Here is a 13,624-nt window from a genome sequence, read left to right as displayed (position 1 = left end):
GAACTCCTAGCAGCCGCAACAATGATCAGGACTTCATAAGGAAGGCTGACATTCATGCTCTCATCAAGATGTTCAAGGATAACGGTAACATCTATGGTTATTCTTATGGTGCTTCCATGATTGCTAGGACTGTAGGAGACTTAGATTGCATCACTAGAACTGATAGTATAGCTAGGTCTCTAAGAAATGCAAATGACTACAATGAAACCAATCATGCATATAAGCCATCTAGTATACTCGCTCACCTTGCTAGTAATCAATCAACTAGACCTCTTATTGTAGATTCAGGTGCATCACATCACATGATTAGTGATACTAAGTTGATTAAGAACATTGTGCCTACTAAGGGTCATGTGATGATTGCAAATGGTGATAAGGTTCCAATTAAGGGAATAGGAACACGTAAACTGTTTAGTAAAGACTCAAAAGCTTTCTATATGCCTGACTTTACTTCAAACTTATTATCTGTCAAGAAATGTGCAACTGACTTGCAATGCAATGTCATATTTAGTCCTAATGATGTAAAGTTTCAGGATATTGAAAGCAGCAAAGTGATTGGAAAAGGAGTAACAAAAGGAGACTTATATTTGCTTGAAGATCTTGCTCCTGTTTCTGATATTAGCTGCTCTTTTACTACTGCTTCTGTTCCTAGTTTAAATAAGAATGCATTGTGGCATGCTAGACTAGGACACCCTCATAATAAGGCTTTAAAACTGATGTTGCCAGGTGTTTTTTTTTGAAAACAATGATTGTGAAGCTTGCATTTTAGGCAAACATTGTAAAACTATTTTTCCAAACTCTTCTACGGTTTATGAGAAGTGCTTTGATCTTATTCACTCTGATGTATGGACTGCTCCTTGTTTATCTAGAGAGAATCATAAGTATTATGTCTCATTCATTGATGAAAAATCTAAATACACCTGGTTAACTTTAATTCCAACTAAAGATAGGGTACTTGATGCATTTAAAAACTTTCAATCCTATGTAACTAACCATTATCAAGCCAAGATTAAGATTTTCAGGTCAGATAATGGAGGAGAATACATTGGACAAGCTTTCAAGCAACACTTATCTCAGTATGGAATCCTTCATCAAACCAGCTGTCCCTACACTCCACAACAGAATGGTGTGGCTGAGAGAAAGAATAGGCACCTTATGGAAGTTGCAAGATCAATGATGTTCCAAGCTAATGTACCTAAGAAGTTTTGGAGTGATGCAGTAGCCACGGCCTGCTATCTAATCAACAGGACTCCCACACTGATCCTGAAAGGGCAGTCACCATTTGAGGTTCTCAACAAACATAAACCCTCATTAGAACACATACGGATCTTTGGGTGTTTATGTTATGTTTTGATACCCGGGGAGTTGAGAAACAAGCTTGAAGCTAGGAGTACTAAGGCAATGTTTATTGGCTACTCTACAACTCAAAAGGGATACAAGTGTTATAATCCAGACACAAGAAGGGTGCTGGTATCAAGGGATGTGAAGTTTGTTAAAGAGAGAGGGTACTATGAGGAGCAAAACAAAGAAGACTTGAAGGATCTTACCTCGGAGAGAGCCACTACCTTGCGGATCATCTTAGAAAGTATTGGGGTCAAGGTAAGGCAAGATCAGCAAGGACCTGGCAGTAACCCAGGATCTCAACCACCGAATGGTGGAAGTTCAGCAACTCCCACTTCTGATCATGGGGGGGAAAGGAGTGAACCAGAGACAACTCAAGAGAGTAGTGGAGCATCTGGTACACATGATCAAGATGTGGAAGTAAGTGAACAGCAAGATGGAGCTGAAGCAAGTCAGCTAGGAGAAGAAGAGGCAGTTGAAGTGTCTACTTCTGTACCACAAGAAAGTGGAGAAGAATCACAAGTGGAAGTGGAACCAGCATTGAGAAGAAGCACACGGATTAGGAGAGATGCTTCCAACTGGGTAAGCACGAGAGTGTACTACAATGCCCAGGCTGTGGAGCATCCTTCTCAAGCTGTGTGTTCCTTTGCTCAATACCCTGAAGAACATTGTGCTTTTATGGTAAACTTGGATGAGAACTACATACCAAGAAGCTATGAAGAGGCAATGATGGATAAAGAATGGAAGGAATCAGTTGGAGCTGAGGCAGGAGCTATGATCAAGAATGATACATGGTATGAGAGTGAGTTACCAAAAGGGAAGAAGGCTGTGACTAGTAGATGGATCTTCACAATCAAGTATAAGGCTGATGGAAAGGTGGAGAGGAAGAAGTCAAGATTGGTTGCAAGAGGCTTTACTCAAACTTATGGAGAAGATTACATTGAGACCTTTGCACAAGTAGCTAAACTACACACAATCCGGATTGTCTTAAGCTTAGCTGTGAACCTTGGATGGGGCTTATGGCAAATGGATGTGAAGAATGCATTTCTACAAGGAGAGCTGGAGGATGAAGTGTATATGCATCCACCTCCAGGCTTGGAACACTTAGTGAAGAGAGGGAATGTGTTGAGACTGAAGAAAGCTATCTATGGACTGAAGCAATCACCAAGAGCTTGGTACAACAAGCTGAGTACCACTCTGAATGGCCGAGGCTTCAAGAAGTCTGAACTAGACCACACCCTCTTCACTCTCACCACCCCCTCAGGTATGATTGCACTCCTTGTGTATGTTGATGATATCATTATCACAGGAAGTGATAAGGAAGGTATCATAGCAACCAAGGAGTTCCTTAAATCCATGTTTGAGATTAAAGACTTGGGAGAAATGAAATACTTTTTTGGGATTGAGATATGTAGATCCAAGGAAGGGTTGTTCATGTCCCAAAGGAAGTATACACTTGATCTTTTGAAAGGTGCAGGTGCTTATGGAGGCAAGACAGCAAGAATGCCTATGGAGGATGGCTACAAAGTCCCACGAGAGGGGGAGATTGAAGACAGCAAACCTTATCAGGATCCTAAACTCTATAGAAAACTAGTTGGTAAATTGATTTACCTTACCATAACTAGACCTGACATTTGTTTTGCTGTGAATCAGGTGAGCCAACACATGCAAGTGCCTAAGGAGCATCACTGGCGCATGGTGGAGTGGATCTTGATGTATCTCAACGGCTCACCTGATCAAGGAGTATGGATGGGTTGCAATGGGAGCACTGAAGTGGTTGGATACTGTGATGCGGATTGGGCTGGTGATAGAGCAGACAGGAGATCAACCACAGGCTATTGCACATTCATTGGAGGCAACTTGGTTACTTGGAAGAGTAAGAAGCAGAAGGTGGTGTCTTGCTCAAGTGCAGAGGCTGAGTATAGAGCTATGCTGAAGCTTACCAACGAGCTGGTGTGGATCAAAGGTATCTTGAAGCATTTGGAGATTGATCAAGCCACGCCAATGACAATGCATTGTGATAACCAAGCTGCCATCCACATTGCCTCCAACTCGGTGTTCCATGAGAGAACCAAGCACATTGAAGTGGATTGCCACAAGGTGAGGCAGATGATCATGTTAGGAGTCATCCTGCCATGCTACACAAGAAGTGAAGATCAGTTGGCTGATGTGTTCACTAAGGCTGCGAGACAGAAGACAATGGAGTCCATTCACATCAGGTTGGGCCTCATTGATCTTGGGAAGAGAAGGAGCTGATCCCCTTTGGCTGTGAGGTCTTTACTCTTTTTCCCTCATCAAGGTTTTGTCAATGGGTTTTCCTTGGTGAGGTTTTTAATGAGGAAGATCTCATGGCTATCCAAGCTTAGTCTTTCACAAAGCTAAGCTTGAGGGGGAGTGTTGAGAAGAAGGCATTAGATGATGAGATGGATTGGTAATAAGAGAGTGAGGCTTAGGAGAGTAATGGGTTGGAGGAATGAGTTTGGGAGAGGCTAGGCCGTACAGGCCGTACCATGGCCGTACAGGCCGTACAAGAGTAGCTCGACCAAGATCACTACCTAAGGGAAGTTACTACACTCGGTTAACTTAAGAGGTAAAGGAGAAGTCTTACTGAGGCTTTACTGATGTTACCGCGTGGAGAGGATAAGGGAAGAGCTTATGACAGGCTGTCAGTAGCTGTGTAAAGGTAAATGTGCTTTACACACAAGGAAGAGCTTAATTGGACAGTTTGAATTAAAGCAGAATCTTATCCCATGTAATAATGTGATTTCTGAAACCCTTAACCTCGACATGCCTCTCTATATATTGTAACATCTGATCATTAATAAAACTTAGATAGTTCAGCTTATCTTTGCCTCCATGGCTTACTCTTAGTCTTGTTCTCTAAATCTTACTCTCTACACTCGTTTCTTCTCTAATCTCTCTTAAATCTATTCTAAACACTCAGATTACTCTTCATTACTCTAAAAGTGATACACATGGATCACCATGATTCCCTCAAAAGACAGAGTCCTAGAAGCCTTCATGAACTTCCAAGCATATGTTACTAATCAGTACAATGCCACTGTGAAGATTCTGAGGTCTGATAATGGAGGAGAATACACTAGCAATGCTTTCAAGAGTCATCTTGCAAAGCATGGGATTGTGCAACAAACTAGCTGTCCTTACACACCACAACAAAATGAGGTGGCTGAGAGGAAGAACAGACATTTGATGGAGGTTGCGAGATCAATAATGTTCCACATGAATGTCCCTAAGAGGTTTTGGAGTGATGCTGTTCAGACTGCTTGCTATCTCATCAATAGAGTCCCAACCCGTGTCTTGAAGAAACTGTCTCCCTTTGAAGTATTGAACAAGACCAAGCCACACATTGATCATTTGAGAGTCTTTGAGTGCTTATGTTATGTGATGATTCCCGGAGAAAGAAGGAACAAGCTAGAAGCAAAGAGTACTAAAGCTATGTTCATTGGGTACTCAATCACTCAGAAAGGCTACAAATGTTATGATCCAATAACTAGGAGGGTTATGGTATCTAGAGAAGTGAAGTTTGTTGAGTGTAAAGGGTATTATGAGGAGAAGAAATGGGAAGACCTAGAGGATCTGTCCTGAGCTCCATCAGAGAAGGCAACAACATTGAGAGTGTTGTTGGAGAGGCTAGGGATAGGATTATCCCAAGATCAGGAACCAGGAAGAACAGGACCTTCTAATCAAGCTGGAGAAGCTGGAGGAACAACCCCTCTTGATCATGAGAGGGGGAATGGATCTGAATCAGGGGAGCAGGAGCATAACCAAGAGGATTCAGGTCAGCATGATCAGGAGGAGACACAGGAAGTAGAGAGTGAAGCTCAGTCAGGTGGAAATGAGCAGGGAGAACCTACTGGTTTAAGAGAGGAAGCACAAGAGAATGTTCAGGCTGAAGAACAGGTTGAGACCTTGCGGAGGAGCACAAGGATAAGGAGGGATCCTTCCAACTGGGTAAACACGAGAGTGTACTACAATGCCCAGGCTGTGGAGCATCCCTCTCAAGCCGTGTGTTCCTTTGCTGAGTTTCCAGAAGAGCACATGGTGTTTATGTGTAACTTGGATGAGAATGAGATACCAAGATCTTATGCAGAAGCTATGAAGCACAAGGTTTGGAGAGATTCAGTAGGAGATGAAAGGGATGCAATGATCAGGAATGATACTTGGTATGAGAGTGAGTTACCTAAAGGGAAGAAGGCAGTTTCAAGCAGATGGATCTTCACCATCAAGTACCTTGCAAATAGGGAGATAGATAGGCGCAAGACTAGGCTGGTTGCAAGAGGATTTACACAGACTTATGGGGAAGATTACATTGATACTTTTGCACCAGTGGCCAAGCTTCACACAATTCGAATTGTGTTATCTATTGCAACAAACTTGGAGTGGGATTTGTGGCAAATGGATGTGAAGAATGCTTTCTTGCAAGGTGAACTTGAAGATGAAGTATACATGCATCCACCTCCTGGTCTTGAGCATCTAGTAAAGCCAGGGAATGTTTTGAGATTGAAGAAAGCAATATATGGGTTAAAACAGTCACCTAGAGCTTGGTACAGGAAGCTGAGTACAACACTCAATGGGAGAGGCTTTAGGAAGTCTGAACTAGATCACACTCTCTTCACCTTGACAGGACCTTCAGGGAGCATTGTGATTCTAGTGTATGTGGATGATTTGATTATCACAGGAAGTGATAAGGCAGGGATTCAGGCTACTAAGGAGTTTCTCAAATCTGTGTTTGACATCAAGGGTTTGGGAGAGATGAAGTATTTTCTGGGCATTGAGATATGCAGATCAAAGGAGGGTTTGTTTATGTCTCAAAGGAAGTATACTATGGATATGTTGAAAGAGACTGATGTGCTTGGAGGAAAGATAGCTAAAACACCCCTTGAGGAGGGATATAAAGTTCTACATGAGGGGGAGGTTGAAGAGAAGCAGCTGTTTGAAGATCCTAAGCTATACAGGAAGATGGTTGGCAAGCTGATCTACTTGACCATCACCAGACCAGATATATGTTTTGCTGTGAACCAAGTGAGTCAGCATATGCAGGCGCCAAAGGTCCATCACTGGAAGATGGTTGATAGGATACTGAGGTATCTGAGTGGGACGGCTGGACAAGGAGTTTGGATGGGTTGTAATGGCAGTACAGAAGTGGTTGGGTATTGTGATGCTGATTGGGCAGGAGATAGAGTGGACAGGAGATCAACTACTGGGTATTGTACATTCATTGGAGGAAACTTGGTTACTTGGAAGAGTAAGAAGCAGATGGTTATCTCTTGTTCAAGTGCTGAAGCTGAGTATAGAGCCATGCTGAAGCTGACAATCGAGTTGGTGTGGATCAAGGGGATCTTGAAGCACCTAGAGATTGAGCAGAGTACTCCTATGACTATGCATTGTGACAATCAAGCAGCTATCCACATTGCCTCCAACTCAGTGTTTCATGAGAGAACAAAGCACATAGAGGTGGATTGCCATAAGGTGAGGCAGATGATTATCTTAGGAGTGATTCTGCCATGTTATACAAGAAGTGAAGATCAGCTTGCAGATGTGTTTACTAAGGCAGCGAGATTGAAGACAATGGAGTCCATACTATCCAGGCTTGGACTCATTGATCTTACTCCCAGGAGCTGAGCCCCTTAACCATGGAGTCTCCACTCTTTTTCCCTCATCAAAGTTTTATCCCAATGGGTTTTCTTTGGTGAGGTATTTAATGAGGGAGGTCTTCATGGTTTCCAAGCTTGACTTGTTCCACATGGTCAAGCTTGATGGGGAGTGTTGAGATGAGGAGATGAAGAGTTGATACATGGATAGAGGAAGGGATTTGGAGCAGGCAGTAACTTTGGAGATTTACCACAGTAACTTTATTGTTACTGTGGTAACTGAGTTAAAAGACTTGGGAAGTTACCTTGCATCCATTTGGAGAGTGAAACACGCCAGGAGGAGTCTGGATAAGCAAGGAGGAGTTTGGATAAGGTCTGGTCAAGGCTAGAGAGCTTTAGACAGGCTGGCACCAGCTGGAAAGCTAAAGCAAGATACCCAAGCATGTGAGGAACCTTATTGGCCAGTTTGAATCAAGCATCTTTGACTACACATGCCTCTTATCCTAGCTAGACTGAACCTGGACGAAATTATGTATCCCTAATCTATATGTGTTGTAAACTCTCTCATTAATCAATCTAATGGAGTTTTGAGTCTCTCTCTCTCTATTCTCTCACTAAAATCTCTTAATCTCTTTAATCTTTTCATCTGATTATCCCTGATTATTGAATCATGCTCTAATACACAAAAATGTATATTCAATACAAGACTTAGGCAATTTTTAAAGCTTCTTTACTCAGCATTTAGACATGAATCTAATGCTTCAATGTAAGACAACCATTTGACAGTATGCACTAGCCTTAATCAGTTTTAATTCATGAATGCAACAATACAATCCATCACACATTCATTTATAACTTAGGCTAAGCATTACTATCATCACTTATCATCAGACAATGCATTACTTTCAATCTGTTTTCAGTTCATGAGCTTCAAACAATATAATTTCACATTTAGCAAACTCATTACTTAACATGAGCAAGCATTTTACTATTTAAACACTAAACAAGCCTTTAAAGCATCCTGGGACAGATTCAACTAATTATATTTAGCAATCACATTATCCTCAGGTTTAACAATCAATACACATCACAATAACCAGGCAATAACACAACACAAGCTCATTATCAAGAAGGTTTTAAAGAATCGCTTACACAAGGAACCAGGTTGGTTCCTTATGCCTCCAAAGGCAATCTGGCCATGATATGGTTGGATTCAAGAGTCTGGATCGTCACCCACCTCCTTCTCCTTCAGTCCACGGCCTCCTTCTTGTTTCTCACACCCAAAGACCCCTCCTTTCTTCATACTTCAAACCGGCTTCTCTTAGCTTCATCTTTCTTGTATCCGGATGTGATAAGCTCTTGGACAAGGAGCTTTGGCTTGAGGTTCATGACGCCTCTCCATCCTCCTTTGCTTCCAATGAGACTCTCCATCAGGTAAAGACAGGCACGGTTGAGAGATAAGGAGAACACTCCACGCTTCAAGCTTCTTTCTTCTTCAAGAACTGAACTAGGCTGGTAATGTCTTCAAGGGTTTGATTTGAGCTGAGATGAGAGCTGTGGATTTACGGAAGCTCAGCTCAGGTTCTGATGAACCTGGCTCTGATACCATATGAGATTTGAGAGCTCTGGCTGTGTATGTGTATGAGAAGCCATTAGAGGCAAAGAATAAGGTCTTGAACTAGTTGAATAAGAGGTATGATGAAACTAGTATGAACTTGAATCAGAAACAAAGAGACTTTGAGAGATTGGATAGATTAAAAGATTAAGAAAGGGGTAGATTAAGGGAATCTGATCAAGAACACACATTTATATTTATGAAGGAGATGGGAAAACCCCCATACTCTCTTAAGAGAGTTACAAACGCCCATGAGGTCTTTATATAGGTTTTACACTCTTGCAAACTCATAAACCTATATCTAATGGATATAAATAACTTAAGAGGAATGGATGGTGAGGATGAGTTGGTCTTGTTGTAATCTGAGTGATGTGTGCTGATTGGATGAGCTAAGCTGGCTCACTTTAATTCAAACCAAGGCTGAGCTTTGATTGGTTCTTCTTAGGCTCCTTTGTATCTGTCCACAGATCAGTCTAGGTGCATGGTCGTGGCTGCCTTCCTCTTTACAGCTCTAGCCAGCCAGTCCATACCCCCAAAGTAACCAATCAGCTCCACACAGCATCTTCTTGATTCCCTTTGACTACATTCAAACCTTGGTGCCTTATCCATATACTATGCACTCTTCACATCCTGAATAGTAAATAGTTAACCTGAATAGTGACTAGTGATTCACTATTCACTTTTACACCAACTTGCCCAAACTTCTCCAATCTTACTGTGGTAACTCTCTAAAGTTACTGTGGTAACTTTGGAGTTACTGTCTGACCCAAATCTTCTCTAAATGGTGTCTAAGTCCCTCCTGGACTTAACCCTATCTTTGCACACTCATCAGACCACTTCTGAAGCCTTAAGACTCTCCCAAAGCCTTAACATACAATCTCTGAAGATCTTGCCATGTCTTTGCACAAGCACTAACTCAACTCATCACTTTTGCTTCTCCACTTCTTCTCTTCAAGTTAACAGTGAGAAGCTTGATTTGGATACATAAAGTGGTGGAGAATCACCAGGAAGTTGAATAAATCTCATAGGAGTTGGGATGAAGAAGTTATCCCACTTTCAAATCAGGTGATTCCAGTTTCCAAGTTTGGTAATAGGACAGCTTATTAGTCGTTCCAATCAAACCTGGATGAATCTCTTTGTGAGAAGCTTGATTTGGATACATAAAGTGGTGGAGAATCACCAGGAAGTTGAATAAATCTCATAGGAGTTGGCAAGAAGAAGTTATCCCACTTTCAAATCAGGTGCTTCCAGTTTCCCAGTTTGGGAATAGGACAGCTTATTCGTCCTTCACATCAAATCAGGATGAATCTCTTTGTGAGAAGCTTGATTTGGATACATAAAGTGGTGGAGAATCACCAGGAAGTTGAATAAATCTCATAGGAGTTGGCAAGAAGAAGTTATTCCACTTTCAAATCAGGTGATTCCAGTTTCCCAGTTTGGGAATAGGACCGCTTATTCGTCGTTCCAATCAAATCAGGATGAATCTCTATGTTAGAAGCTTGATTTGGATACATAAAAGGGTGGAGAATCACCAGGAAGTTGAATAAATCTCATAGGAGTTGGCAAGAAGAAGTTATCCCACTTTCAAATCAGATGATTCCAGTTTCCCAGTTTGGGAATAGCACAGCTTCTTCGTCGTTCCAATCAAACCAGGATGAATCACTTTGTGAGAAGATTGATTTGTATACATAAAGTGGTAGAGAATCACCAGGAAGTTGAATAAATCTCATAGGAGTTGGGATGAAGAAGTTATCCCACTTTCAAATCAGGTGATTCCAGTTTCCCAGTTTGGGAATAGGACAGCTTATTTGTCGTTCCAATCATACCTCGATGAATCTCTTTGTGAGAAGCTTGATTTGGATACATAAAGTGGTGGAGAATCACCAGGAAGTTGAATAAATCTCATAGGAGTTGGCAAGAAGAAGTTATCCCACTTTCAAATCAGGTGATTCCAGTTTCCCAGTTTGGGAATAGCACAACTTCTTCGTCGTTCCAATCAAACCAGGATGAATCACTTTGTGAGAAGCTTGATTTGGATACATAAAGTGGTAGAGAATCACCAGGAAGTTGAATAAATCTCATAGGAGTTGGGATGAAGAAGTTATCCCACTTTCAAATCAGGTGATTCCAGTTTCCCAGTTTGGGAATAGGACAGCTTATTCGTCGTTCCAATCAAACCTGGATGAATCTCTTTGTGTTAAGCTTGATTTGGATACATAAAGTGGTGGAGAATCACCAGGAAGTTGAATAAATCTCATAGGAGTTGGCAAGAAGAAGTGATCCCACTTTCAAATCAGGTGATTCCAATATCCCAGTTTGGGAATAGCACAGCTTCTTCGTCGTTCCAATCAAACCAGGATGAATCACTTTGTGAGAAGCTTGATTTGGATACATAAAGTGGTGGAGAATCACCAGGAAGTTGAATAAATCTCATAGTAGTTGGGATGAAGAAGTTATCCCACTTTCTAGTCAGTTGATTCCGGTTTCCCAGTTTGGGAATAGGGCAGCTTATTCGTCGTTCCAATCAAACCTGGATGAATCTCTTTGTGAGTAGCTTGATTTGGATACATAAAGTGGTGGAGAATCACCAGAAAGTTGAATAAATCTCATAGGTGTTAAATAAAAGGAGAGAAGAGACATCAAGGTGAAGGCATGAAGGGATGAGAGGATTCTGAATAAGGAATCAGTACATGAGGGATGTCCATACAAGCCAAGGCCGTACAAGTGAGGCCGTACACTTAGGGAAAGAGGATCATCCTAAAGTTACCCAAGTGGAGTTAACTTGAGAGATTAACCTTGTTACAGCCTTATCCTGATCAGTCCGTTGAGGGAAGAAGACCAGCGCGTCTCTAGCTGTTCCAGGCTGTAAAGCAAACAGCATCTTGGTCTTAGATGCCAAGATACCAAAGCGTGTAGGCTCTCCCATTGGATCATTTCAAATGGACGCTCCTCTTCCCCTTTGACTCCACATGCTTATGCTTTCCCTAATGTTTAACCTAGTGTCTCTCTCCCTTACTATATAACTTGTACTCTGATTGATTAATAAGATAACACGAGTTTATGAGTCTCTCTCTCTAGTTCATCATGATAATCTCATACACTTTCTCTTAAACACTCTAAATCTCTCTTGAATCTCTCTTAGACTTCTCAATACCTTTCTTATTCTCTAAAATCATATGGTATCAGAGCCAGGTTGGCTGTGGTATTGAGATCTTGTGTTCTTCAGCTTCAGATAAAAGTTCTTTCTTGTGAGTTTCTAAACAAAGTTCAAGCAAATCAAGATGGGAGGAAACAAGGTTATTACGGTTCCGATTTCACTCAAGGGTGGGGGAAACTACCTGTTGTGGTCTAGGCTTGTGAAGACAGCCATTGGGAGGCTAGGGTTATGGGGTCACATCACAGATGAAGCTCCAGCACCAGTGGCCAGTGAGGAAGAAGGTGGAAGAGAGCTCGCGGTTGCTGATGGAAAGAAGTGGATTCAAGATGACTTGATGGTGCTATCTGTGCTGCAAGGATCACTTGAAGAACCTCTCTTGGAAGCCTACAGCTACTGTGAGACTCCAAAACACCTGTGGGAGGTACTCCAAAAGACTTTTGGGAACGTTACCAATCTGAACCGTGTGTATGAGATCAAGAAAGCTATCAACACACTGGTACAAGATGGAGAGGAGTTCACCAAGCATTTAGGCAAGTATAGATCCTTGTGGTCTGAGCTTGAATCGTTGAGGCCAAGCACTAATGATCAAGAGCTACTCATGGAGAGGAGGGAGCAGGATCAGGTGTTTGGGTTGCTGTTGACGTTGGATCCTCCATTCAACGATGTGATCAAGCACATGCTGAGGATGCCAAATCTCCCATCCATGGAGGAAGTGTGTGCGCAACTTCAGAAGGAGGAAGGGTCACTTGGGCTCTTCGGAAGCAAGGGAGACTTAGCTCTAGCCAACAAGGCTGAGGAAGGAGTGCAAGCTAACCGTGCAGCATACAAGACTGATGAGAGGAAGTATGGTGATGAGAGGAGGTTTGGAGGCAACTGTGATCACTGCAAGAAGCCGGGACACAAAAGGAGCCAGTGCTGGATCCTTCATCCCCATCTCAAGCCGGCCAAGTTCAACAAGGACCGAGAAGCCAGAGCTAACCTGTCTACTGAAGCAAGTGAAGCCGGCCCATCCGGAGCAGGCTCAAGTGCACAAGTGGGTGAAAGCGCAGGCAAGGCAATGGCAACTCACTACACGGCCGCAAAGAGTTTGGAGCATGAAGTGATCCGCAAATCTGACATTGATGCCCTCATCAAAGCTCTTAAGGAGTCTGGTACATTCGGAAACACTCTTGGTTACTCTTATACTGCTCATATGTGGCCTAGGAATGAGAATAGGTTGATAGATATCATTGAGAAATTAAAACTGAGAAATGAATCACCTAGAACTCATCTTGCTAGGGGCATAAAACCATTGATTGTTGACTCTGGTGCATCTCATCACATGATTAGTGATGATAGCTTAATCAAAAACATAGAACCTGCTCATGGACATGTAATGATTGCAAATAGAGATAGAATTTCCATTAAAGGTGTAGGAGACTTAAAGCTATTTGATAAGAACTCTAAAGCATTTTACATGCCTGATTTTACTTTTAATCTCTTATCTGTTAAAAGATGTACCAATGATCTACAATGCAATGTTATCTTTAGTCCTAACAATGTGACCTTTCAGGATATTGAGAGCAATAAGTTGATCGGACAAGGAGTAACCAAGGGGGATCTTTATGTACTTGAAGACATTAACCCCATTTCTAGTTGTTTGCTGAGTTCTGTTTTAAGTAAAGGTGCATTATGGCATTCTAGGCTAGGACATCTACATGTTAGAGCCTTAAGCTTAATGTTTCCAGGTGTCATGTTTAAAAATAATGATTGTGAGGCTTGTATTTTGGGAAAACATTGTAAGACTGTCTTTAAAAGATCTACTACTATCTATGATAAGTGTTTTGATCTTGTTCACTCTGATGTATGGACTGCTCCCTGCTTATCTAGAGATAATTACAAGTACTTTGTCACATTTAT

The 13,624-nt window shown here is 41.9% G+C and overlaps 1 protein-coding gene across 1 annotated transcript; it reads left to right on the top strand.

Moving 5' to 3' along the window:
* Positions 1–12,146: 12,146 nt before the first annotated feature.
* LOC117130824 lies at positions 12,147–13,334 on the top strand. Its single transcript, XM_033283450.1, has 2 exons — positions 12,147–12,876; positions 13,278–13,334. Exons 1-2 carry the CDS (start codon positions 12,324–12,326, stop codon positions 13,283–13,285), a joined length of 561 nt encoding a protein of 186 aa, XP_033139341.1. The 5' UTR covers positions 12,147–12,323; the 3' UTR covers positions 13,286–13,334.
* The last annotated feature ends 290 nt before the right edge of the window (positions 13,335–13,624 follow it).

The sequence above is a fragment of the Brassica rapa genome, unplaced genomic scaffold, assembly GCF_000309985.2.
Source record: "Brassica rapa cultivar Chiifu-401-42 unplaced genomic scaffold, CAAS_Brap_v3.01 Scaffold0703, whole genome shotgun sequence".
In the NCBI taxonomy this organism is placed as follows: Eukaryota; Viridiplantae; Streptophyta; class Magnoliopsida; order Brassicales; family Brassicaceae; genus Brassica; species Brassica rapa.
This window is presented reverse-complemented; position numbering and strand designations above follow the sequence as displayed.